Source organism: Oreochromis niloticus, linkage group LG16, assembly GCF_001858045.2.
Source record: "Oreochromis niloticus isolate F11D_XX linkage group LG16, O_niloticus_UMD_NMBU, whole genome shotgun sequence".
Taxonomy (NCBI): Eukaryota; Metazoa; Chordata; class Actinopteri; order Cichliformes; family Cichlidae; genus Oreochromis; species Oreochromis niloticus.
The window spans coordinates 15,366,121-15,391,860 of record NC_031987.2 but is presented as its reverse complement, the minus strand read 5'-3'; the positions used below and the strand labels follow the sequence as shown (position 1 = coordinate 15,391,860).

Here is a 25,740-nt window from a genome sequence, read left to right as displayed (position 1 = left end):
AAGGTGAGTAATTTCACAGTATGTCAAATACTTTGTTGCAGTTGTTTGTTTTTAATAAGAATCTGCCAAACTTACAATGCATTTCTTTATATTTTGCTCTTAGGAGCCATGACTTTCTTTTTTTTAAAACCAATCTTGACCAGTAGTTTGGACATTAACTGCTTTTTCACTCATTTTCAGTTCAGTCCTTGTAGCTGACCATTTTCACAGGAATGTGTTTTGTTTTGTTTTTGGTGTGTGTGTGTGCGTGTGTGTGTGTGTGTGTGTCACTTAACACTGAACCATGAATCAATCAAGTACAATAACACACAATTATATAAGACAGTTTGGCATAAAATAGTGTTTTTGCACCAAGAAAGTGATTTGCACAGAGCTAAAAGCTGAAAACTTGACACACCTTTGCATGATGTGTGGTGTCTTCTTAAAAAAATCTGAAGAAACTTGACAAGTGGAGGATAAAAGAAGAAGCCAGGCCTAAAAACTATCTACAGCATATGAACGATGAGCATTTGATGGGTGAGTTTTTGAAAGTAAAAAAGAAAAAAAGCAAAGATCTGACACAGGACATGAGTCTGATGGGTGGCTGCCAAGAAGCTTTCTTTAGGAAGAGGAAAAGGATAAAGGTATGGTAAATTAGAACAGGACCAGAGGTTTTGGGCAACTGGTTTAGGTTCAAATCATTCTCAATATGTATAACAGTGAGTGTCTACACCCACGTGTAAAAGACAGCGTAGGCTCTGCAATGCGTTGGGCCTTCACCTCACCCAGTGGTGTTGAAAATCTTGTCAAAATTAATGTAATTATGAAGACAGAAAAGTAAGGTCAGATTTTGACCTACCAGGCAATATCATCTGGAAAACATCTAGTTGGCTTCATTTTTCAACATCACAACACACAGCCAGTGAAGTAACAACATACCTGCGTAGAAAAAACCCATAATGGAACACTATCAGTCATTGATTGGCCTCCTCAGAGCCCGGACCTCAACGTTTTTGAAGCAATGTGGGATCATCTTGACAGAGAACAGAACAAAAGGGGGCCAATATCCAAAGAATCAATGTTGTGAATGTCCGTCATGAAGCCTGGAAAACTATTCCTGAAGAATACTGCCTAGGAGACTTCTGCGCTTTTTTGCATACTACATTGTAATCCATCTACTCGTTTTGACCACTTAAAATATCTTTATAGAAATATTATTTAAATGTAACTGTGTTATGTTTGTTGAAATTTCTGTAACCCCCTTGTCTCTCTTTAAAAATGCATTTTTAACGTCAGTGAGCGTTTTACATTGATAAATAAATGATATATAAACGTTGTTTCGCCAAAAACTGATTGTAGCTTCTACCTCGTGACAGAAATATTTTTTTCTGCCTTAAAAAGGCTTGATATGGATATTTGACATACATTTCATAGTATAGGCCAACAAGACGATCACGTTTTGGCACAACTGACTGGCTGACTGGCTCTATCGCTACATTAAAGAACAATAACAGAGTTAGAGGGTCGAGAAAAGAAACCAGGGATGGACCAAAATAACTGGTGACGTAGAGATGAGTTGCTTGGAAGTTTTCGCTTTTGAAATACTCGTTTTTCCTTTCGTTTCTGGTCTCTGTGCTTCTAAGTTTGAATTATGTAAGGTCAGATTTTGGCCTATACCAGGCAATAGCACTAGGAAGGTGTTGCTGCTGTTGTTGTTATGGTCGCCAATGCAGAAAGTTCACAGAATAATGTTACAATAATATTGTGTAAGATAGAAGATTTACAAAAAGTCAATTTAGGTCACTTTCTGATCTATTGGAACTACTGTGGTCCGTTAGTGACACCCAGTGGCCGCTTTAAATGTTGGCTGCTTGGGAGAATCGAAAGTGAAAGAGCTCCATTTTCCTCGATAAAGGCACTGTGAATCAGCACGTTTGTTGTGAATGTAGTTTTAGGCAACGCAGGAGCCAGTTTAGTGATCTGTTATCGGTTAAGTGAGTACCGATGGAGTCTGAAACGGATGAAATGCGCGAGTCCCTGATCGACTGCTTGAGGCCGAGGCTGAAGGAGCTTATTGTGGTGGATCGGGTCCTGGATCTTATAGACTTTATCGAAAACGAGCAAAAGGAACGGATCAGACAGAAGGCCAGAAACGATGGTGATATTTCGGCTGCGGACTCCCTTATTAACGCAGTAGTTCAGAAGCCACATACTCCCGGATGGTTCACTGCGTTCGTTGACGCACTGAATAACGGGGGCTGTAAATTCGCAGCTGACTACATGCAGTTAAATCTCCCAACTCCCGAAGTTGAGGCAGAGAATGAAAACTGTGTCCGGTTTATTCACTTACTTATTCCCAGCCTTGCAGACATGGGTACAGACCAAGTGTGTGCTGACTGTTTCAGTAAAGGACTGCTCACCATAGATGAGCGCGACAGAGTAAGTACATTATAGTGCAACCAACCTTTCAAAACTACTACTGCTTAATCTGCCTGCTGCTTAGCACATGAGCTTTGGTGATACGAGAGAAAATATTCAAGTGTCAAAGGTTCACTGTGTGTATTCAGACTAATTTCACTGGTGTGAAAAACCTGGAAAGTATCAGTATAGCTTCAGTATTTACCTTTTCTTTCAGCTGTTTTCCAATACATGTCTTTTCTGTCTTTGACCACTAGATGGCAGACTAATGTAGGCAGCTCATCTTTTTGGTGGCAATGCCTTTCTCTGATTGCTTAGCAAACTGACTTTATTCATTACACTTATCGTCTAGATTATGGCTGAAATAGGCAACAGGGGATCCAGGAGTGGAGCAAGGGAACTTTTAAGAAGAATTATCAAATGTCCACCAGGATGGTATTCAACATTTCTTCAAGTTCTTAAAGACACTGAACACGATGTGCTCTATAATGAGTTGACTGGCAACGAAGGTAACTGAACTATGCTGGAAGACACACACCCAATACACCAAATACTATCAGGGAGATTTGGGACACAGAAGTCTCAGTGGTGAGGTATAGACAGATCGTATAAAACATGTGCACATAAGTGACTACAACTACAGAGGGAATTCAGTATCTTTAATCCAACTGCATTAGTAAATATATTGTTAGTATATGTTAGTAAATATATTGTGATTTACTAATGCAGTAAATCACATGCAGTGATTTACTGCAAAGCAACAATCCCACTAATCAAAATTGGGATGATTAATTATGATTAAGAGTTTTATCATCAAGTTATAGTCTTTATTACATTTAAAGCCATGTTCTTGGTGTAACAAAGGAAAATAACAAGTTATTCTTTTACTAAACAGTCATCCAAATAACCTCAAATAATCCTGGAATAACCATATTTATGGAAAAACATAATCATCATTAACTTAAAACATTCTAGAAGGCATTAGTATATACGCTCACTGGCCACTTTATTAGGTATACCTGTTTAACTCCCCATTAATGCAAATATCATGTCGGCCAGTCACATGGCAGCAGCTCATGACATGGTTAATATAACCTGCTTCAAAACGAGCATCAGAATGAGGAAAGTAATTTCAACAACTTTGAGTGTGTCATGGCTGTTAGTGCCAGCCAGACAGGTCTGACTGTTTCAGAATCTGCTGATCTGCTGGGAATTTCCCATACAACCATCTCTAGGGTTCACAGAGAATGGCCAGAAAAAGACAAAAAATGTCCAGCAAGTGGCAGTTCTCTGGAAGAAAATACCTCGTTTGCCAGACTGCTGATAGGAGGCAACAGCAACTCACTGTAACTCCTTGTTGAGCAGATGGGCCACAGCAGCAGAAGACCATGGCGGATGCCGTTCCTGTGAGATAAGAACAGGAAACTGAGACTAGTTTGCACAGGCTCACACGTGGCCTGCCCTGTACCAGTGGTTTAGGCTGGTGTTGGTGGTATAATGGTGTGGGGCATATTTTCTTGACACCCTTTGGGTCCCTTACTACCAACGAGCATTGATTAAATGCCACAGCCTGCATCCCATCCCACCCTTTTTTGACCACAGTGTACCCATGTTGCTCCCAGCAGGACACTGTGGTATGTTACAAAGCTCAAATCATCTCAAATTTTTTTCTTAAACATGACAATGAGTTCATCGTCCTCAAATGGCTTCCACAGTCACAAGATCTCAATCCAATAGAGCGCCTTTAGGATGTGATGGAGTGGGGCATTCCAATCACATCGTGGATTTGCAGCCAACAAATCTGCAGCAACCACATGATCATCATGTTAATATGGAAAATCACAGAGAAATGTTTTCAGCATCTTACTGAATCCAATTATGTCAGTTCTGAAGATTAAAGGAGGCCAACTGTGTTCTAGCAAGGTGTACTTAACAAAAAGGCCGGTGCGTGTATAAAGGCAATGATTAGTTCATAATTACTCAAAATAAGTCTAACTCTTCATCATTAACTCTGATGCAAACACAGAGCAGCACAAAACAGTAGCTACTCATTTATTAATAATTACTTCACCATTAGTTACTATTTTTCTGTTTCCTCGTGCATCACACTAAGTAATTACTCAGTAGTTCCTTCTTAATGCAAAATTACTTTACCATTACTAACAAAGCAAAACAAAACATCATATTTAATTTCTGATCAGTTGTTTTCTTCTCAGTATTTTCACCATTACCTTCTATTTCTATGTCAGTTTAAGTAAAGTGAAATGTCAGATTTAATAGTTGTAAGGTAATTCCTTAATACTCAGGGACTGGTTTGCCATTACTGTTTACCTACTCAAGTAAAGTGAAACATCTGTCTGTATGCAAATATTGATGTACTGTATTATAAAGTGTTACCTGGTTAATTGTTACTCCTCATTTATAAAATGTTCCTTTTTTACATTTCTTGGATCAGATAAGAAACCATCACTGAAAGACAAACCTAAAGCTACAACAGGGGAGAGTCCAGCATCAGCTGAAAGTTGTGATGGCACTGAATCCAGGGAGATCACCGTGAACGAACAGCCTATGGATCAATCCACAGGTCACACAGAGCATGTCTGTTTAATGTCAGCATTAAGGAGAGCTGAGGAAGTACACTCACATGTGTCATACTTATAACTAATCTAACATATATCTAACATTTCTTTGCTAGAAATATAAACTTTCAATGCGTATACGTAAATATGTAAAAGGTTGAAGGAATACAAACAAAATTCAGTTTACTTAAAACCACAGGTAACACTGTAACTACCAACTTTTTAAACTTTGGTTTATGTCCTTTCAGACTTGTATGCAGGCAATGAACTGCCCAGCAACTCGGAGCCCTCACAGCCAGGTGGGATGGATTCACTTTTATTCACCCTGTTAAGGCAATTAAAGTATTTAAATGGGTTGTTGGTAATTACAAATATTTTATTTTGCCTCAGTAGGTCACACACAATAACCAAACTAAGATCAGTGCAGCTGTAGTTGCCCTAAAGTATCCTGAGTATCCTAAAGGCAATATGAAGTACGGTAAAGGAAAAATGTTGTTGTAACATGTGGTTACATTAGTGGAACATTAACTCTGTCCTGCCAGGCAGACAAGACTGACTGTTTCAGAATCTGCTGATCTGCTGGGAATTTCCCATACAACCATCTCTAGGGTTCACAGAGAATGGCCAGAAAAAGACAAAAAGTATCCAGCAAGTGGCAGTTCTCTGGAAGAAAATACCTCGTTTGCCAGACTGCTGATAGGAGGCAACAGCAACTCACTGTAACTCCTTGTTGAGCAGATGGGCCACAGCAGCAGAAGACCATGGCGGATGCCCTTCCTGTGAGATAAGAACAGGAAACTGAGACTGGTTTGCACAGGCTCACACGTGGCCTGCCCTGTACCAGTGGTTTAGGCTGGTGTTGGTGGTATAATGGTGTGGGGCATATTTTCTTGACACCCTTTGGGCCCCTTACTACCAACGAGCATTGATTAAATGCCACAGCCTGCATCCCATCCCACACTTTCTTGACCACAGTGTACCCATGTTGCTCCCAGCAGGACACTGTGGTATGTTACGAAGCTCAAATCATCTCAAATTTTTTTCTTAAACATGACAATGAGTTCATCGTCCTCAAATGGCTTCCACAGTCACAAGATCTCAATCCAATAGAGCGCCTTTAGGATGTGATGGAGTGGGGCATTCCAATCACATCGTGGATTTGCAGCCAACATATCTGCAGCAACCACATGATCATCATGTTAATATGAAAAATCACAGAGAAATGTTTTCAGCATCTTACTGAATCCAGTTATGTCAGTTCTGAAGATTAAAGGAGGCCAACTGTGTTCTAGCAAGGTGTACTTAACAAAAAGGCCGGTGCGTGTATAAAGGCAATGATTAGTTCATAATTACTCAAAATAAGTCTAACTCTTCATCATTAACTCTGATGCAAACACAGAGCAGCACAAAACAGTAGCTACTCATTTATTAATAATTACTTCACCATTAGTTACTATTTTTCTGTTTCCTCGTGCATCACACTAAGTAATTACTCAGTAGCGCCTTCTTACTGCAGAATTACTTTACCATTACTAACAAAGCAAAACAAAACATCATATTTAATTTCTGATCAGTTGTTTTCTTCTCAGTATTTTCACCATTACCTTCTATTTCTATGTCAGTTTAAGTAAAGTGAAATGTCCAATTTAATAGTTGTAAGATAATTCCTTAATACTCAGGGACTGGTTTGCCATTACTGTTTGCCCACTCAAGTAAAGTGAAACATCTGTCTGTATGCAAATATTGATGTACTGTATTATAAAGTAGGGCTGCTCAATTAATCGAATTTTAATCTAGATTACAATCTGGGCTTTCAACGATCATTAAAAATGACTGAGCCGATTATTAGCACCTCCCTCGTGCTTTACTCTCGTGCTGCTCCGTGTGGCAAATCGAGCGCACCTCTCTGCGTTTCGAGCACGCGTCACAACAATTAAGAGGACCCGAGGGAAGCTCGGAAAGCTAAGCAGAAGTTATTTGTAGAGGAGAGGATAATGGCTGCTGAAGAAAGAATGCTGTTGGTTGAAAAGAGAAGTAAAACGACTTCAGTGGTGTGGAAACATTATGGGTTCGCGGAGTCAGACGTGGATCAAATATTATGCAGTATTTTGAAGTTCACTAAACATAGATGTTTACATTTTTCATTTATTTGCACTGTTATCAGTATTTGCACACTATTTTATATTATTTTTTGACAATCTTTAAAGCCATTATTCAATACATTGTTATTGTTAAATAAATATCGTCAAATAATCGAGATCTCAATTTCAGTGAAAATAATCGTGATTATCATTTTTGCCATAATCAAGCAGCCCTACTATAAAGTGTTACCTTGTTAATTGTTACTCCTCATTTATAAAATGTTCCTTTTTTTGCATTTCTCAGGATCAGATAAGAAACCATCACTGAAAGACAAACCTAAAGCTACAACAGGGGAGAGTCCAGCATCAGCTGAAAGTTGTGATGGCACTGAATCCAGGGAGATCACCGTGAACGAACAGACTATGGATCAATCCACAGGTCACACAGAGCATGTCTGTTTAATGTCAGCATTAAGGAGAGCTGAGGAAGTACACTCACATGTGTCATACTTATAACTAATCTAACATATATCTAACATTTCTTTGCTAGAAATATAAATTTTCAATGCGTATACGTAAATATGTAAAAGGTTGAAGGAATACAAACAAAATTCAGTTTACTTAAAACCACAGGTAACACTGTAACTACCAACATTTTAAACTTTGGTTTATGTCCTTTCAGACTTGTATGCAGGCAATGAACTGCCCAGCAACTCGGAGCCCTCACAGCCAGGTGGGATGGATTCACTTTTATTCACCCTGTTAAGGCAATTAAAGTATTTAAATGGGTTTTTGGTAATTACAAATATTTTATTTTGCTTCAGTAGGTCACACACAATAACCAAACTAAGATCAGTGCAGCTGTAGTTGCCCTGAAGTATTCTGAGTATCCTAAAGGCAATATGAAGTACGGTAAAGGAAAAATGTTGTTGTAACATGTGGTTACATTAGTGGAACATTAACTCTGTCCTGCCATTTTCACACTAATAAACAAGTTCCATGTGTGCATCATAATGAACTACACAGAGCTCAAGGAGGACAGCGCATAGCTAGCAGTTCAAATGAAAACCATATGCTGGAGTATAAGGAAATGTAAAGGAAAAGTTACATTCATGTGGCTCTGTAGTGTTTGGCTTATATCATGGATAAGTGCATTTCTGCTTGGAATACTCTACCCTGAATAACAAAGCAGGAAGAAAAGATGGGAATCAGATTAATTCATTCTTTTGCAGTTTAGTCAGGTTATTTCAGTAGCAGAAAGGCCCCAAAGATGTGTGCAGCCTGAGAGTAAATGGGTTTAACAGAATAGTTTACATGAAAGATTGTTCCTGCAAGGCGAGTCTCTAGCCGAATTGTTTTTTTAAATGTTTTCTAAAATGAGCAGAGCTCATACTCAGTCCTAATGAATCTGAAAGCAGCTCTGTTTATTTCTTGAATGATTCTATGGGAACTGCTTTCAGAAGTTCAGGAGGCCACACGGACCACTGTTTACTTATTAATATCGTTAAAGCTCTTTTTTCCTCATCATTAAATAAAGTTGCTTGAAACAACACCGTAACCTCTGGCATTCCAAGTCAGTGAGCAAAAATTAAAAACTGTCTGCACTGAGAAAACAAAACAGAAGATTTGGTGGGGTTAAACTCTAACTGGGGGGGAAGAAGAACTTAGAGTTGAGTGGAAAGGGGAGCAGAGTAGGGGGTAGACTCATATTGTTCCTAGTGTCTTACTCATGTATTATCCCCTGCCTAGACAGAGCAAATAAGTAACAGCCTGCCAGCAACTTGGAGTCTAAGTGGATCATAGTAAGTCTACTGTACTTGTAGAGGAAATAAGGCAAATAGCAATGACTTGTAATGTCTCTCTCTAACTAATCTGATTATTATAAAAACATATATAAGAAAACATAGTGCTTTCTACCCATCCCTTTTTATTGTGACTTTCACCTTTAGATTAGTAGACTGGTGTGAAATACCAAATAGCACTCACTATACAGAGAGAAGCATTTGCTTTTAAGTCCTAGTGCTGTATGGTTTGCATTAAGTAGTGCCTCTCAGTGACATAATTTATAGTGCACAATGTTTATCTTGTAACACTGAAACATGATTTACATGCTCTACTCAGTGCCTTTGTTTGTGGTTTAACTATTGGAAGTGTTTTAAAGTTAGATCATCTTACATGATATGAATGTGCTGTACAGTGTATGTGTATGTTCTCTGTTTACCCAGGAAGAAAAACAAAGAGAAGCAGGCATTTCCTGTTGGTCATGTCTGTAATTGTGGGTTGCTGACACAGACAGACGTTTTGTGATTCTGAACCTCTGCTCTCCTTTGCAGATGGAAGTGCCTTAGAAGTTGCCAGAAGCCCAGAAAAAGAAATTATTCTTCGAGATTATCAGATGGAAGTCGCTGGACCTGCCTTGGAGGGGAAAAACATCATCGTATGTCTCCCCACAGGAAGCGGTAAAACCAGAGTTGCAGTTTATATTACCAAAGAACATCTGGACAGAAGGAAGGCTGAAGGGAAACCAAGGAAAGTGATCGTCCTGGTGAACAAGGTACTACAATGTCTGTCTGGTATAGAATACTTCTGGGTTTGCACTATTATGCTAACCTACTTCTGTCCATTTCTCATTAAGCACTCCTGAACATTGTTATTTTTTAGCACATACTTCATGTGGCCTATTATAAAATCCATTTTGGATTCCAGGTTTTCCAGCTGTAAAACTATGTGGCTGCATTTGAAAACAGATTGTGAAATAGTGATCATCACTGAAAATCATCACAGTTTTTGGTTCTTGATTTGTGAAAAAGAGCAGAACAGTAACCTCCAGTGCCTTTACTCTCTCTGCTCTAAAAACCAACATCAACAGAAGCTCCTAAATTACTGCACAGCTAATTTGAGACCCTGCCTTAACCAAACAGTCTAGCACATATTTATGTGTTCTGGTTTACTAATGTTGGCACAAACACTTAAATCATCAGGAGCTCTCTGATCCTAAAAACAACAGTAAATACTTTTTCTTATTTTGTCGGTTAAATCTCTTGACTTTTGTGGCGTTGACTTCATGAAAGTTTCATGTGCTCTGGTGCCCTGCAGGTTCCTCTTGTTGAGCAGCACTACTCTGCAGAATTCCTGCCCTTTCTCAAGAACAAATATAAAGTGGAGCGAGTCAGCGGAGACTCCCAGCTCAAAATCTCTTTCACAGAAATCGTGAAGAAGAATGACATCATCATTTGCACAGCCCAGATTCTGGAAAATTACTTAGAGAGGGCTAACGGTGGAGAGGATGAGGGCGTGAACTTAAGTGGTATGATATTTGAACACAATTTCACAAAACTGAATATATTATCCTTATATTTTTTTTAAAATACACACACTCTTTAGCTATCTAGGCTTAGGCTTCAAACTCTGACAGCTTCTGGAATAGAAAGCCACCCAAAGGACAGAGCAGCATCTCCCCTGATAGCATCTTGTCAAAGTCTTCCGACTCTGCTGCTTACTCCTGTTGGCACTCACAAGTCCAAGGTGGAATAGCCACCTCAGTGGAACATATGCTGTTTGTTGAAACGCCTGAAAGCATGTACTTTTTTTTCCTCCTGGTTTCCAGGCCACACGTCTGTTCAAGCCATCAGCGTGTGGCTCATCAAATTCACATGAGAGCTTCTATCACCCAAAATACATCAAGCTGCCACTCTCCATACTCTTTTTCCTCCAGGGAAAATTTTGTATTGCATCGCTTAAACTAGTACATGGGAATAATTAGAATTCACTCTGCTTACACTTTTGTAAAATCCAAACTATATAAAGTTTTTTTTTTGTTTTTTGTTTTTTGAAGTAGACAGTTTTCTAACATATGTTATTGTGTGGCTTAAACTGCTGTGTCAAAGGTTCCTAGAAAAGTACTGGTTTGTGTGGGTGGGTTTGGGAGAGAGATGGCATCTGTGAGGGAAATCACCTCTGTTTATGTAACAAGCAAAATAAATAGGATAAAATTAGCTCTGCTGGTCGAGAAAATTACAGTCTTTTAAGATTTGAGCACTTTTGTTTCTTGGCAGTAATGTGGCAGCGAGAAATGGGGACACGTGCATGTTATTTTTGAAACAAAGCAACATTTATGTGTTTCTCTTTTGCACATATAGACCTGACACTCATTATAATAGATGAGTGTCACCACACTCAGAAGGGAGGCGTCTACAACCACATAATGATGCGATACCTGAAGCAGAAACACAAGAACAAAAGGCTCATAAAGGAGCAGAAGGAGCCTGTGCCCCTCCCTCAGATCCTGGGCCTGACTGCCTCTCCAGGGGTTGGGGGAGCCACGAAAATGGAAAAAGCCGAGGAGCACATACTGCGTGTAAATACTGTTCTCCATCTTCACCTGTGTGGACAAAAGTGTTGCATGCATATTACTCTACTCATTCTTGGCACATTTAATCATTATTTAATCTTAGCTTTAGTCTATAAGGCTTCTGATTAATATATCTGACAGTCTGGGAAAGAAAACTAGTCATCAGTCACGCTTCTTTGTGTCCATACCAAGTAACTCACATGTCACAGTGAACAACATCTTTTTTTAATCAAAATCCTGCTCCAGTTTTTTCTGCTTCAGTCATAGAGAAACTTGTTGATTCAGCCAAGTTCTTTCCACTGTTCCACACTGACCGTGCACACAAGGCAGCCATAAAGTTTCCACTGCAACAGAAAATAAGCAGAAATACGCTCTATCATGAGATCAAGATGTGGGATTAACTTTAACACCATAAATCTTTGTATTTTTTTCACAGATCTGTGCAAACTTGGACGCTTCCAGAATAATGACAAGGAGCCACGAGGAATTCAAAAAGGAGCAAAGAAAAATAATTGTTTCTGTTGAAGATAGGAGGGAGGTATGCCAACATGCCTGTATGCCTGTTTAAGCTTTTCTTTGACTCTAATTCATATGAGGGACTCCAGCTGATGTTAATGCAGGATTACATGTGTGTGAAACTAAATATCCTTTTTAGGATCCCTTTGGTGATGTAATCAAGAAAATTATGACTGCCATCCACAACCATGCCGAGCTGACCCCCACCTGTGACCTCGGCTCTCAGAATTACGAACAGTGGGTTGTTCAAAAAGAACGACAAGGTGAGAATAGATTTTTACGCTCATCTTTAACTATTTATCGTTTGTTCAACCTCCCATGGTGTGTACTTGTCTCAATCCATTTTAGCTGCAAAAGATGAAAATCAGAAAGTACGAGTTTGTGCAGAGCACCTCCGACAGTACAGCGAGAGCCTGAATCTCAGCAACACGATTCGCATGCAAGATGCCTTCAGTTTCCTGAACAAATACTACGAGGAGGAGATGAAGAAAAAAACTGCCCCAGAGGAGGAGCATAAGATACAAATTACAGATACTGAGAGGTTCCTCTTCAATCTGTTTAAAGGTATTGTGAAACTAAGCATTCGGCTGAAAATTAAAAGCAGTTGTTGACTTTATAATCTGAGGTTTGGAAAATCTTTTTTTTTTTGGGTAAATGTGAGGTAAGCTGTTGTTTGGCTTAGATTAGCTAATAGATGTGAAACTGTTATCTAGCTAGCCAGGAATATGTTCACGGAAAATGAGGTCCATGAACATCTTTGAAGCGGTCTAATTGGTCGAATGTGTTGTTTTTGTTTAGCATCTATTAAAAGCAAATGAAAAACAAAAAGCATTTTGAACTCTGTAGTGGTTGCCAGCATTCAGAACAAAAAAGCTAGAAAATATTCAGACTATATATAAAAGACATGGCCACGCAACATCAGCCAATGGTCATTAGTCTACCATTTCGAAACACTGAGTTTGGCATCATAGCTGCCGTCATTTGACTTTGGATGCTGATGTGATAATATTTGAACGACAGCGTAAAGTACTAAGTTATCAGCTAATGGATGCAAGCTTGGTTAGCAAGATCCAGCCAAAGACTGCACAGATATTAGTTAACGTGCCTGCAAGAATACTACAATTTAAAACACAAAAACTGATACACAGACTTGTTGAACAGTCTTTTATTATGATTAACACACAGTAAGCCGTTATTCAAATTGGCTGTCTGTCTCATGCTCAAGAACTCATCAAAACAATAAACTGTTTTCAGGAGTTCTAGTTAGGGCACTCAGATTAACTAAAAAGTGATTCTTAGCATAGAAATAGCAGCTTATTGGTGTCCAATTTCCTAATAATGCAATAAAGTTTAAGCCTTTATGGAATTTAAACAAAAACAATATCTAAAAATGGATGTGTCCTTCATCATCGAGGGTAAAGAAGCTATAAAGACCAAAATTATTTTTGTACTGCCTATAAAATTAGCCATTTTACTTCTGGAATACGTGGAGATAGCCTAAAAGGGTCAGCGTTACAGATTTCTACCAGGCACAGTCTGCCTGTGAATTTTGTGGTAGATTTTAACCCTTCCCACATTTCTGGTCCGGGTCCTGGTCTGTTAAGATGAGCTAACCTGCTTACTTACCAGAAAAACACGGAAGAGTTATAAACCTTCATATTTGACTCATAAAAAGACACCATATCTTTGATGTCAGCGATAGAAAAATGTCATTCAGTTCTTTGTAATCTGTGTCTGACAGACAACAAGAAGGAGCTGGAGACTCTAGCAAAGAATCCGGAGTATGAAAATGACAGTCTGTCAAAACTAAGAACTAAAATTCTGCATGAGTTCAGCTCTCGGGATGAAGCCAGAGGGATCGTTTTCATCAAAACACGACGCAGTGCCATTGCTCTAAATCAGTGGATACAGGAAAACCCCAAGTTTGCTGACATTGGAGTGAAATCAGCATATGTCATTGGAGGAGGAGACCAGAGCGTTGTTAAACCAATGACCTCAGTGAGTGCTACATTTCTCTCTATTTTCCTGCACAATTATTTGCGCCTTACACTTAACCTTCTCTTATAAATCTGTTTTAATCAGGCAGAGCAAAAGGATGTGTTGAAAAAATTTGGCAAGGGTCAAGTCAACCTGCTGATTGCTACCACAGTAGCCGAGGAAGGCTTGGACATACCAGCCTGCAATTTCGTTATCCGATATGGCCTTGTGACAAACGAGATCGCTATGATTCAGGTCAGTAATGAGTTGAATAATGAGCATTAAATGTGGTATACCCAGTAATTGAAGGAATATTAGCCTGTGTAAAACAAACGTGGTTGCCTACCCTTCACTCACAATTGCCTTTCTCAGGCCCAAGGCAGAGGAAGAGCCGAGGACAGCAGTTACACGCTGGTCGAGGTGAAGAACTCCGGGGTGGCTGAAAAGGAGTGCGTCAATGAATACCGCAAGAACATGATGAACAAAGCCATTCAGAAAATTAAATTGTTAAATCAGGCAGCCTATGAAAAAAGGGTACGTTTACTTCAGAATTTTTAGCCTTTGTCAAACTGAAAAGCCACAATCCTTTGAGACTTTTTTTTGTTTGTTTGTTCATCAGATCACTGAGTTTCAGATTCAGGCTATAATGGAAGAGAAAGTAAGAATGACGAAGAAGAAGCAGAAGGACATAAAGAACGAGAGCCCATCTAATGTGAAGTTCAGCTGCCGAAGCTGCAGCGAGCCAATCTGCACGGGCGACGACATCCAGATCATCGAAAACATGCACAGAGTCAATGTGACGCCACAATTTAGGTACAGTTTACGATTCAGTTCTTAACCTTTTGTGTGTGTTGAACTGTATTCCACTCGTGTAGTCCTGCTGTGATTATTATTAATTTTACTGCATCTCTTTACAGAAAACTTTACATTCAGAGAGAAAATACTACTCTTCAGGAGCGCCTTCTCGACTATGAGACCAACGGCTTCATTGCATGTAAAAACTGCGGACAGGTAGATTCATTTTAGGTTTTTCAATTATTTGGAAATTCTCTTGTGAATCTTAAAAAGATAATTTTATTCATAATGTTCAATGAATTCATTTGCATGCTTGTAGGCAGCTAAACACGGCATTGCTGCATTAACAAGGAGTCGTTTCAGCATGTGCACATACCTAATGCTTAAGCATAATTAGAAAAAAGTAGGACATTTATGACTCTAGTCATAAGCAATAAAGCTAGTTCTTCAAAGAGAAGTGTGAGTCTGTCGTATGACATAAGACTGCAGCCCTTTAATTTGAGATCACGTTTCACCACAAATTTAGATTACAGGACAAAAGGGCACAAAAGTAAGCCTTTATTTAGTCTCGGTTAGGCCTGCACTGAGCAGAATAAAATACTCATTATATGTTGCGTTGTATTCTGTTACAGAGATGGGGTTCAATGATGATGTACAAGGGGATCGAGTGCCCCTGCCTTGATGTGAAAAACTTTGTGGTGAATTTAAATGGAAAGAAGATTAGCAAATGCACCAAGTGGAATGAAGTCCCCATCAAGTTTTCTGCCTTCGACTACGCCGAACATGCAAGCAACATGACCATGTCCGATAACTCGGATGATGACGAAACAATGTGAATTACAACCACGTAGAATAACCAGCGATCGAGAAAGCCTTGATTTCTATTGTGTTGCCGTATGGCTGACACAGGATTAATAACCTTATCAGACTAGTAAATGCTATGTTTCCTTTGAATGTTTACTTGTTAACTGGAGACATGAATGGTGATGGGACTGAAGTGTGTTTGTGAAGAAAAAGTGCGAATGTTTTACATCATTTTAATGGTTAAAGTATTATTGTGAAACGTGCAAGATTGCAGAATAAGGGTGTTACTCTTCAATTATGTTCGCATTTGATGGGATTTACTGTTGAAATAATGCATGATTACAGTGTATTAATTTGTAAGTGTTTGTCACTGGTATTAAATGAACTGGAAAAGCAAAGCAAAAAATAAAGTATATATATATTTTTCCCTTTCAAACTCTGGCTGTCTCATGAGATGGGAGTCACCGAGCCTGTGATAGCCCCTCAGAGCCCACCTGTCACACACGCACACAAACAGGTGCTGTTGATTTTCCATTAAATCCACAGGTTAGTGAGTCACTACGATTGAGACAGCACTGCTATTCCTAGAAGCCTCTTTTAAGCTCGTTTGTGCAAACGGATATATTACCTGTTTGATCACATTGGATGGATACACAAGCAGGAAACTTGTTTGATCCAAAAGTATTACAAAACTGACTGACCTTCTCATTTTTATCCAATTTTTTCCTCTTTGTGCTCATATTTAAATAATAAATCAACAACATTTTTTAAAAATACAGTTCAATGTGTACCCTAAGTGAAAAGCCACGAAAATATTTTTTTTACACTTCATGGTTAATGTGATCTAGATACACGAAAAAAACCTGCTTTTCCTGCTCTCCTGTTTTGTTGCGTGAATACATTACGCCCATAGTGAAAAAGCCACTTCCTAATACCAGCAACTTGTGCGCTCTTTCAAAGTTGGGCAGCTGACTTCGAGGAGGCATCTCTGTCGACTGGTCTCAGAAATGCAGCGAGGAGAGAAGGGAGCCTAAATCGGGACGGATCTCCGTTTTCTCATGCGGCTGCATTAGTTTAAAGTTACCGTTGCAAGCGTACGCTTATGTTAACTAGGCTGCATGTTCCAAGAAGTGACTGTAAACTTCACGCCAGCTGCCTTTGAGGATTATTTAAAAAAACCAAGAGCTTCACGGCGACTTCATCTGGACCATGGTCAGTAATTGATTTACCATCAGTACTGGGGGGAAACAAAGAAAATATGTTTAAAAGCATGGCTACTTACTGTGACAGTGTGAAGCTCGCCGTGGGACTAATGGGCTACTAAAGGGGAGCCTGCAGCGTCAGCTTCTTGTTGTGTGCTTTCAGAGGATTTTTATAGGCTGCCACTTTTGTGTCACCTTTCGCAGGGCTGCAGTAACAAGGTGATGTGGGGGGTGATAGGGGCGGCTGTCGTCATCACGTTAATAACCATTCCAGCAGTTATTTACAACAGTAAGTTAGAGCCTTGGCCTGTGGGTCGCTTTTCTTTTCTTTCTTTTCAAAAAGCAGCTACATAATGCTACCTCAAAGCAGACTTCTTTCTGTGTTTGCGCATTTCCTATTTGTTCGCTTTATTCAAGCAACGAAGTTGTAAATGCACAAAAAATGGAGTGTTGGTATCGTTACATGCAAGTTAAATAAATAATGCAGCACATGTGTATCATTTCAGAATCTGGTGGTAACAAAAGGCCTTTCTCTCTTGATGACTACTTTAATGACACCTTTAGATGGAGAGCCTACAATTTGTATTGGATATCAGGTATCACCGTCAGTCGCTTAACCTCTGCTATACCTTCTGATTTTGGGTAGCGTTAATCTCCACCTTCGATGCAAACTTCTTGGAAGCTTATCTATTATCCTTGTTCCTGCAGATAAAGAGTATTTGCATAAAGCAAGCGACGGGAATGTCTTTCTCCACAATGCTGAAACAAAGGAGGAGTCGCTGTATTTGAGCAATTCAACCTTTGTAATATATTTGTACTTTAAAATATTTTCCTAATATATACTGTCATGTATGTTAAATACTATGTATATTAGTATACGCTGAATTCTGCAACACATCCGTAAGTTCATGCAGTCCTTTTTATTTCAGGCCCAAGTTGAAGCCACAGATTATTTGCTGTCAGGTGATTATAAATACATCGCCTTTGAAAGCAACTACACAAAGGTGAGGTGTTAAATTTCACCTAGTTACGTTTCTATCTTTATTTGTATTTTTTGAAAAAAAAAAATTTTTTTAATTATTCCTATAATTCCGTTAATGAAAAACCTGCAAATGAAAGTGTTTGTCGTTAAAATCCTACAGAAATGGAGACACTCATTCAGTGCCTCATATTCGATCTATGACAGGGAAAATTCGTAAGTAGCTGTTTTTTGTGAGTTTTATTAATGAATTTTGGTTCCCACCCCAAATGTATCATCTGTAAAAATGTTTATTCATCAGTTGGTACATTACCATCACGCCTGTATGTGTTCATACTTCATCGTAGAACTTTTGTCACGCCTGCAAATCTTCCACGTGTTGTGCAGTACTTTACCTGGGCACCAACAGGAAACAAATATGTAAGCGTTCACCATGTCACGATGTACTTTTTGTCTCCAGTGAATAATGTTGCAAGTTGCAATTCAGTTTATCAGAATAAATATTTATTTATAATACTTGTGGCTTATTTTTGTTGCACTAAATTTGCAGGTGTATGTTTATGGTTGAAATCCACTGTTTTTTACAGGCCTACATTTCAGACTTCAACATTTTTTTCAAATCCAATGTCAGTGCTGATGAAGCTGTGCAACTGACACACAATGGGAAAAAGAATGAGATCCTTAACGGTGTCCCTGACTGGGTGTATGAGGGTTAGTGACATTATTATTACTTTTTCAAAAGTGTGCATCTGTATGGGTTAATGTTTTTCTCTAATAATTTCAGAGGAGGTGTTTGCATCGAATGGGGCAGTATGGTGGTCCACGACCGGAAAGTTCTTGGCATATGCAGAGTTTAATAATACAGAAGTTCACAAAGTGGAGTTCTCTTGGTATGGATCTGAGCAATATCCTCAGACAGTGGCCATTCCATACCCAAAGGTGGGATTCTATAACTTTCAAACATGGAATTAAGAGCAAAATATAAACTTCAATATCAATTTATCATTTTAAAATGTCAAAAATTATTTGTATATGTTAAATGGGCTGATCTCATATTGTCAGATGTCTTGTTATATATAATTATGTATCACAAATATTATATTTGTATTTCTATAGGCTGGATCACCCCTTACTAAGGTGAAACTTTTTGTTGTCGATACCACAAACTCATCCCACCGCACACAGGTGTTTGCCCCCGCTTCTGTTTCTTCTGGGTCTGTATATTATTTAGCACATGTGTAATCATTTACCGGAAAATGCAATGCCTTCATGGTCTGTCTTATGTGAAAACCTTTTCTCCTTCTGTCGCGTTTACACAGTGATCACATCTTGTGCTCGGTGACCTGGGTTACAGATACACGCGTTGCGGTGCAGTGGCTCACAAGAAAACAGAATTATGTGGTTGTGCAGATCTATGATTTTGATGGAAGTCGCTGGACAGAAAACCAGGTAGCTGTAACTTCTCTGCTGAGGAAATCGTCTTGATGGCCATGCCCTGCTAATTAACTGCAACTCATGTCTTTACTATCTATAGAAATTCGAGCAAACAAGCAAGACTGGATGGGTGGGCCATGTAAGTGTCCAAAAGATTACTGATATAGTTCTTTAAAACCTTACTTTGATGTATCACTATAACGTATTACTTTGTTTTTTTCCTCAGTACGTGCCCTTGCCTCTTTTCTTTGCTGAAGATAAGCTTAGTTTCTACAAAGTGATGAGTGACACTAATGGCTACAAACACATTCATTATGTGAAAGATGTAAGTGTTGCCAGTTTTCTTTATGCAGAATGTTTTGCACAGTTATATCAATCATGTGTTTAGATTTTAGTGACTTACTAAAGGAAGGTCTTTAATTAAGGGCAAAGCAACCCCTGTTACCTCTGGGAAGTGGGAAGTTATCTACATAAGCAAATTAACCAAAGATGCCATGTGAGTGATGAATCCATACGTTTATGGGGAAACTGCATAAATCTTAAAAATGTAAGTAAAAATATAAAGAGCTGGTGTGCGAAATTCCTTTCTACAGATATTTTGTGAGTAATGAGCATGGAGGAATACCTGTACAGAGAAACCTCTACAAGTAAGGAATTATTCTCACCTGTCCTCTTTTTTTTACCAGTTAAAATCTATATGTAAATAATTATATAGGTGACGTGCTGTTTTTTTCATCAGGGTTATGATTGGAAGCAGCCCTTCTGCCCCCCAGTGTCTCACCTGCAACCTGCGTAAGGACAGGTGTCAGTACAACTCAGGTTACTTCAGCTTTGACGCCTCTTACTACCGAATGGACTGCTACGGTCAGTTACCCATTCACATTTTCTCTTACTGTAAGCAATAACTCACCGATTTGGGGTAGTGAACATCTGTGAACACTAATCCTTGCTGAAGGCATGCAGACGATTTGATGTGTAATCCACTTCTATTTGTGTGTATCCTGTTTTTTTTTCTTTAACCAGGACCTGGATTCCCCCTGTACACACTCATGGACAGCAAGGGCTCAGGTGCAGATTCATATAACCCAAACACATTGTTAAATGACTCATTGCACTCACATGGTATACTATTAAGGGATAAGGCTACTGTTTTTCAAGGTGGTCAAATAAGAAGAACCCAGTAAATATTCCAGCAGAATTTTCTTGCTGTAGTTATTCCTTCTGTCCATACAAGCCATTCATATTTTGTGCTTCCAGTGGAACTGATATGGGATCAGATCTCAAGGTAAAAGCGAGGCTTTAATAGTCCAGACAGATTTTAAGTATTTAAGATCTCTGTGTTTTTATCTGCATTTGAAAATGTTCTATAAAAAGTAGTTAATTTGGTACTGAAAAAGCTGATAGCTGAAAGCTGAAAAACACATTTTTAAAGCCCTTTATTTGATACGTTGTACCACTGAAAGCATATATGTAACTTCACATTAACTTTAGGCTGCAATAAATCTGTAAACCAGCACTAGGTGCTGTTTTGGTTTCATACAGCCAGTAGATCGAATACAGTGGCCCAAGTTCAAGTACTTTTGGCTGCTTTTTTACTTCCCAAGGGTTCATGGCAGTAGATGGATCCACATATTTGATTAGACACAGATTTTACACCGGATTCCCTTCCTGACATAATCCTCCCATTTATCCAGGCTTGGGACCAGAACTGGGAGTACACTAGCTTACGAAACCCTGAGGGTGGGTTCGTGTCTCATCTCAGTTTTGGGAAGCCGTTGCGTGTACAGAGAATGTGGTTATCATTGCACCATAAATGCTCTGATGAAGCATGAGTTTTGAATATTTTGTGACGCATTTTCTACATAAAGTTAGACGCAGAGTGGTCTAAATGCGTCACCTCAAGTGCAAAATAGGGAAGGTAATTCATGAAGCTCCCAGAAAAAAGAATAAACAGCAAATCAAAATATTTCAGAGAAGTTAAGGTTCCTCAGTAATGAACACTTTGAAATATGCACCTTTATGTTTGTTTTATGGACACACAACATTGCAGTTACTTTATTTATTTATTTATTTTCAGAGCTTGCTGTTCTTCAAGACAATAAGGACCTGAAAAAGAGTTTGTCTGAATTCCACATGCCAACAATGAAATATGGCACCTTAAAGATTGGAGGATTTGGTGAGAAATGCATGTTGAAAAATCCATCTCAGAAACTGTTGAAGACATATGGAAATCCTCTGCTTTGTGTTTGAATGTATGTCTAATGTGCTCTTTTTCACATGAGCACCCACAATGGTTCTTAGTAACAGCAACATTTTCAGCATAAAAAATGATGAATTACAACTAAGGTTGTATTGCCCATTTTATGATTGTAAGTCAGTAAGTATATCAGCCATTGTATGTGCTGACCAGATGTTTTGTAATGACATCCTAGTATGTGAAACATCGGTTTTCTTCTTTCACAATTTCCTGTGTTTTTGCCAACAGATCTTTGGTACGAAATGATGTTACCACCCAATTTCAAGAATTCTAAAAAATATCCTCTTCTTATTGATGTGTGAGTGAGCAATATTCCAAACTGCACGTGACACCACTAACATTTACAGAAGTAAATTTACAATGTTGCTCTCCTTGTGTAGTTATGGTGGTCCGTGCAGTCAGAGTGTGAACTATCGCTTCAAGCTGAACTGGGGCACGTACCTCTCCAGTTCTCATGAGATCATCATTGCCAGCTTTGATGGAAGGGGAAGTGGTTACCAAGGGGATGAAATAATGCACTCAATCTATAGACGCCTAGGGACATTTGAAGTGGAAGATCAAATAGCTGCTGTGAGGTAGGTCTGTCTAAACATTGAATCACCTCTGTGATGAGTGTTGTTCTTTAGCTGTTGTATGAAGAAATTTAATCTTTTACATACATGCAAAAGTCTTCATCTAGATAAATGCCTGGTGTAGTCTGGTTTAACAAATGTGTTTTGCCCCAGATAATAACTGATCTCTCTGTTACAGGAAATTCATTGACATGGGATTTATTGATGAAGGCAGAATAGCAATATGGGGCTGGGTAAGCTGTATTTTGTCCTGCTTTTTCCTCTTTCGTTATCTTTATAATCACTACATAGTCTCACTAATGCAATCTGTTCTGATCTTCAGTCATATGGTGGTTATGTTTCCTCAATGGCCTTGGGTGCTGGAACTGGACTCTTTAAGTGTGGAATTGCAGTAGCCCCAGTAGCCAAGTGGGACTATTATGGTGGGTGAACATGCATACATAGCCTATCATATATACACTCACCCACCATTTCATTAGGTACACCTTGCCAGAGTAGCTTGGATCCCCTTTCGCTTTCAAAACTGCCTTACGTTTTTGTGGCAAAGCTTCAACAAGGTGCTGAAAACATTCCTCAGAGATTTTGGTCCGTATTGACATGACAGCTTCACACAGCTGCTGCAAATTTGTTGGCATCCATAATGCAATTTGTTGGCATCTCCTGTTCCACCACATCTCAAAGGTGCTCTATTGGATTGAGATCTGGTGACTGTGGAGGGCATCTGAGTGAACTCAGTTTTTAAAGAAGTTTTTAAAGAACTATTGCTAACTACCGCTGAAATAGTGCTTTATCCTGCTGGATGCAGCCATCAGAAGATGGGTACACTGTGAACATGGTCACCAACCATACTCAGGCAGGCAGTGGAATTTAAATGATGCCCAGTTGGTACTAAGAGGCACAAAGTATGCCAAGAAAATATTTCCACACCATTACACTACCACCACATTACACTACAGCCTGAGCTGTTGATACAATGAAGGATCCAACTATGCTGCGTCAAATTCTGACCCTACCATCTGAATGTCAAACTACTAATCATGACTCACACCGGACCAAGCAGCATTTTCTTCTGTTGCCCACTTTTGTTGAGCCTTTGTGAATTATAGCCTCAGTTTCTTGTTCTCAGCTGACAGAACTTGTAACCAGTGTGGTCTTCTGCCACTGTAGCCCGTCTTCTTCAAGATTCGATGTGTTGTAAATTCAATGCTCTTCTATATATGTTTGTTGCAACAAGTGGTTATTTTAAAGCAGATTCTCATCAGATCTCTGTCATCAACAAGGCATTTTTTACCCTGAAAACTGCTGCTCACTGGATATTTTCTTTTTTAGACAGTGCTCTATAAACCCTAGAGGTGGCTTTATGGGAAAATCCCAGTAGATCAGCAGTTTCTGAAACACTCAGACCAGACTGTATGGCACCAACAACCATGCCATGTTCAAAGTCACTTTCATTTACCATGAATATCAGCATGTCATCTTAACAATATCTGCATGCCTAAATGCATGTGGTTCGGTTGAACGCAAGTGATTGGCCTATTTGTGTGTGCGTGTGAATGAGCAGTTGAACAGGTGTAACTATCAAAGTAGCTGGTCAGTGTAATTTTACAGGCTGCTTATTTTCTTTTATGGCCTTCACTTTACATACGCTGTATTGTAACAGTGTTAGTGTCATGTTTGATCCATTACTTTTCTCCACATCTTCAGTATGATTAATATTTTCGTGCTGAATACAAGAACCTGCCTCATGTGTACAGGGAAGGCAGAAAGGGCATATTGATGCTGTATCCAAAATTGCTGGCTTGGGCAGTGAGTCACTGCCTTTTTTTCACTGCGAAGCTCCTCAAAAGTCTTGAATATTCAAAATCTTGTTTTCATTATGACTTTAGTAAAGTCATAATTCTCAACATCCCCCATCATGCACCAGATGATGCAGTCTGCAAATGTAGTCTGCAAAGCAATCATTCTGATTATTCAGCTGACTCAACTAAAGAGTGAAATTTCATCTTAAGAAATATTTAGAGTGAAAATATATAAAGTCAGTAAAAGTCCAACAAAAAACAGTAACAGCATTTGAATTGATTTCAGTGTACATTCACCAGAATAAGAGAGATGTGTTGTTTTTCTTGCCAAAACCTAACTGTGGTTAACCTACATTACTCACAGCACACCTTTATTGCTATTATTGAACCCTGAGCTTCTGGCCTCAAGCAGAGATAAAAACTAGGCTGGTGATTACACCTCTTTGTAACTCTACACTAGTAATTTTGTCACATTCAGCCTTGAAAGTTGATGGAGTTCACCTTTACGATTTCCTATAGCTTGTAATCATTCAATCTAAACTTTTCCTTCCCTATGTTAAATGCGCATGCTTTATTTCTGTGTGCACTTTTGTGGCGTTAACTGAGTTTTCTTCCACAGATGCAGTTTACACTGAACGCTACATGGGCAAGCCAACGGAGAATTCCGACTCATACAAAGTAAATATCATTCAGATTAGCTGTGTGGTGAAGTAAAGGTACATTTCTGCCTTGAGACGCCTGTTGTAATTCTTTTATCTTCTAGAACTCCACAGTGACCTCCAGAGCAAAGAACTTCAACGATGTTCAATATCTCTTGGTCCATGGCACAGCGGACGGTACGTTCTGTTATTTCTTTCAGTCATTTCTATTTCTGATAAGACCTGAACATGTGGTAGCCCATTTTCTCAGAGGCGTTCCAGGTAACACAGTAAGCCATGCACAAATAGACTCTGTTTGCCTTGATAGAAACTTGAGCTTCCAGTCACGTAGTAAAAGCTCTGTCTTTCCCGTAGACAATGTCCATTTCCAGCAGGCTGCACAAATCTCCAAAGCTCTGGTGGATGCGCAAGTGGACTTCGAGGTGATGGTAAATATTAGCTTAGGGAAGTGAGGCTAATATTGGCAATGATGTTGTTGATGTAATGAAGATTTCAAAATGAAAAAAAAACATGGTCTATTATAAGCAAAATTAAATCTAAAATAAGTGTGATTTAAAATGTGCACGATGTTACCTGGAATTGATTTATAGTCTATGCACTAATCATATTCTGGTATTGCTTTCAGTGGTACACCGACAAGGACCATAGTCTCAGTGGATCAGCCTATCGTCATATATACAGGCACATGAGTCACTTCCTGCAGAAATGCCTCCTTAGTCCCAAATAGATGTGAAGGATGTAACAGCATTTGTAGACAACAGTTGTTTCAGTTTCTTTGTCTAATGCATTTTTAATGTGCTTTTTTTAATTGTAATATTCTGAAAGTCAGGTTGAACTAATGCAACAAATGTCAGATTGCTCATTTAAATGGGCATCCGTATGTTATGTGGAATTTTTGCAAAATATGTGATATGCAAAGACACAAGTCCTATCATGCATTTATAGTTTAAAAAATTTTATGTATGTGTGTGCGTGCGTGTCTATGTGTGATTATCATAGCATACATTAACTACAATGCATTGCACTGATTTGTTGCAAAGTGGAGTCGTATGTGTTATAAGAATATTCAAATAAACGTTTTTCAACATTTAAATGATTCATTGCTTTTCTTTACATAAATGGTTCTTTTATTAGGCCAAAAGATTATTACTGATCTCAAACATGCAAATTAAGATTATAATAAAAACACCCAGTACTAGCAATATAAAACACTAATGTGTGCTTTGAATTAAGTTTTGTTATACAAAAAATTATATAAATTATGAAAAATATAGAAGAATTATAGGAAACATTATATATCCAAAATGGCCAGCTGAGTTGAATTCATTCAAACACATA

General features: G+C 38.8%; 2 protein-coding genes and 1 long non-coding RNA gene across 9 annotated transcripts; 2 read left to right on the top strand and 1 right to left on the bottom strand.

Annotated features, from left to right (window-relative positions):
- The first annotated feature begins 1,841 nt into the window (after positions 1-1,841).
- ifih1 (interferon induced with helicase C domain 1) lies at positions 1,842-15,936 on the top strand. Of its 3 annotated transcripts, XM_019352516.2 has the most exons (18): positions 1,843-2,418; positions 2,750-2,906; positions 4,853-4,981; positions 5,225-5,275; positions 7,362-7,496; positions 7,740-7,790; positions 9,391-9,611; positions 10,154-10,364; positions 11,197-11,414; positions 11,845-11,946; positions 12,064-12,187; positions 12,273-12,488; positions 13,666-13,922; positions 14,007-14,156; positions 14,274-14,435; positions 14,521-14,714; positions 14,819-14,912; positions 15,329-15,936. In XM_019352516.2, exons 1-18 carry the CDS (start codon positions 1,984-1,986, stop codon positions 15,530-15,532), a joined length of 3,111 nt encoding a protein of 1,036 aa, XP_019208061.1. In that variant the 5' UTR covers positions 1,843-1,983; the 3' UTR covers positions 15,533-15,936. The 3 variants fall into 3 exon arrangements, with proteins under 3 accessions (XP_025759797.1, XP_019208062.1, XP_019208061.1); XM_025904012.1 differs by lacking the exons at positions 5,225-5,275; positions 7,362-7,496 and having other exon boundaries at positions 1,842-2,418; XM_019352517.2 differs by lacking the exons at positions 7,362-7,496; positions 7,740-7,790 and having other exon boundaries at positions 1,842-2,418.
- On the bottom strand, positions 11,299-16,897 carry LOC109197483 (uncharacterized). Of its 2 annotated transcripts, none has more exons than XR_002058541.2 (3): positions 16,783-16,897; positions 11,609-11,752; positions 11,299-11,438 (listed from the first exon to the last, which is right to left on the bottom strand). It is a non-coding gene; the product is annotated as an uncharacterized LOC109197483 (long non-coding RNA). The 2 variants fall into 2 exon arrangements; XR_002058542.2 differs by lacking the exon at positions 16,783-16,897 and adding an exon at positions 14,248-14,340.
- On the top strand, positions 16,405-25,495 carry fap (fibroblast activation protein, alpha). 4 transcript variants are annotated; one of them, XM_005452981.4, is made up of 26 exons: positions 16,408-16,712; positions 16,907-16,991; positions 17,209-17,298; positions 17,411-17,505; positions 17,632-17,706; positions 17,845-17,897; positions 18,029-18,101; positions 18,269-18,392; positions 18,466-18,620; positions 18,798-18,895; positions 19,001-19,130; positions 19,216-19,254; positions 19,342-19,440; positions 19,541-19,611; positions 19,709-19,762; positions 19,855-19,979; positions 20,139-20,183; positions 21,193-21,291; positions 21,601-21,670; positions 21,753-21,947; positions 22,123-22,177; positions 22,267-22,366; positions 24,363-24,421; positions 24,507-24,579; positions 24,757-24,830; positions 25,028-25,495. In XM_005452981.4, the coding sequence occupies exons 1-26, from the start codon at positions 16,710-16,712 to the stop codon at positions 25,127-25,129; spliced, it is 2,241 nt and encodes a 746-aa protein (XP_005453038.1). In that variant the 5' UTR covers positions 16,408-16,709; the 3' UTR covers positions 25,130-25,495. The 4 variants fall into 4 exon arrangements, 3 of the variants coding, with proteins under 3 accessions (XP_019208067.1, XP_005453038.1, XP_019208068.1); XM_019352522.2 differs by lacking the exon at positions 16,907-16,991 and having other exon boundaries at positions 16,407-16,712; XR_002058535.2 differs by lacking the exons at positions 16,907-16,991; positions 22,267-22,366; positions 25,028-25,495 and having other exon boundaries at positions 16,405-16,712; positions 24,757-24,833.
- The last annotated feature ends 245 nt before the right edge of the window (positions 25,496-25,740 follow it).

Bases quoted from the DNA above. Each gene is read 5' to 3' on its own strand.
- fap (XM_019352522.2), top strand. From the start codon at position 16,619: ATGTTCCAAGAAGTGACTGTAAACTTCACGCCAGCTGCCTTTGAGGAT. The intron at 17,707-17,844 runs GTGAGGTGTTAA...AAAATCCTACAG, and splicing joins TTGAAAGCAACTACACAAAG to AAATGGAGACACTCATTCAG. The intron at 21,292-21,600 runs GTGAGAAATGCA...TTTTGCCAACAG, and splicing joins CTTAAAGATTGGAGGATTTG to ATCTTTGGTACGAAATGATG.
- ifih1 (XM_019352516.2), top strand. From the start codon at position 1,984: ATGGAGTCTGAAACGGATGAAATGCGCGAGTCCCTGATCGACTGCTTG. The intron at 7,791-9,390 runs GTGGGATGGATT...TCTCCTTTGCAG, and splicing joins CTCGGAGCCCTCACAGCCAG to ATGGAAGTGCCTTAGAAGTT. The intron at 11,947-12,063 runs GTATGCCAACAT...TATCCTTTTTAG, and splicing joins CTGTTGAAGATAGGAGGGAG to GATCCCTTTGGTGATGTAAT.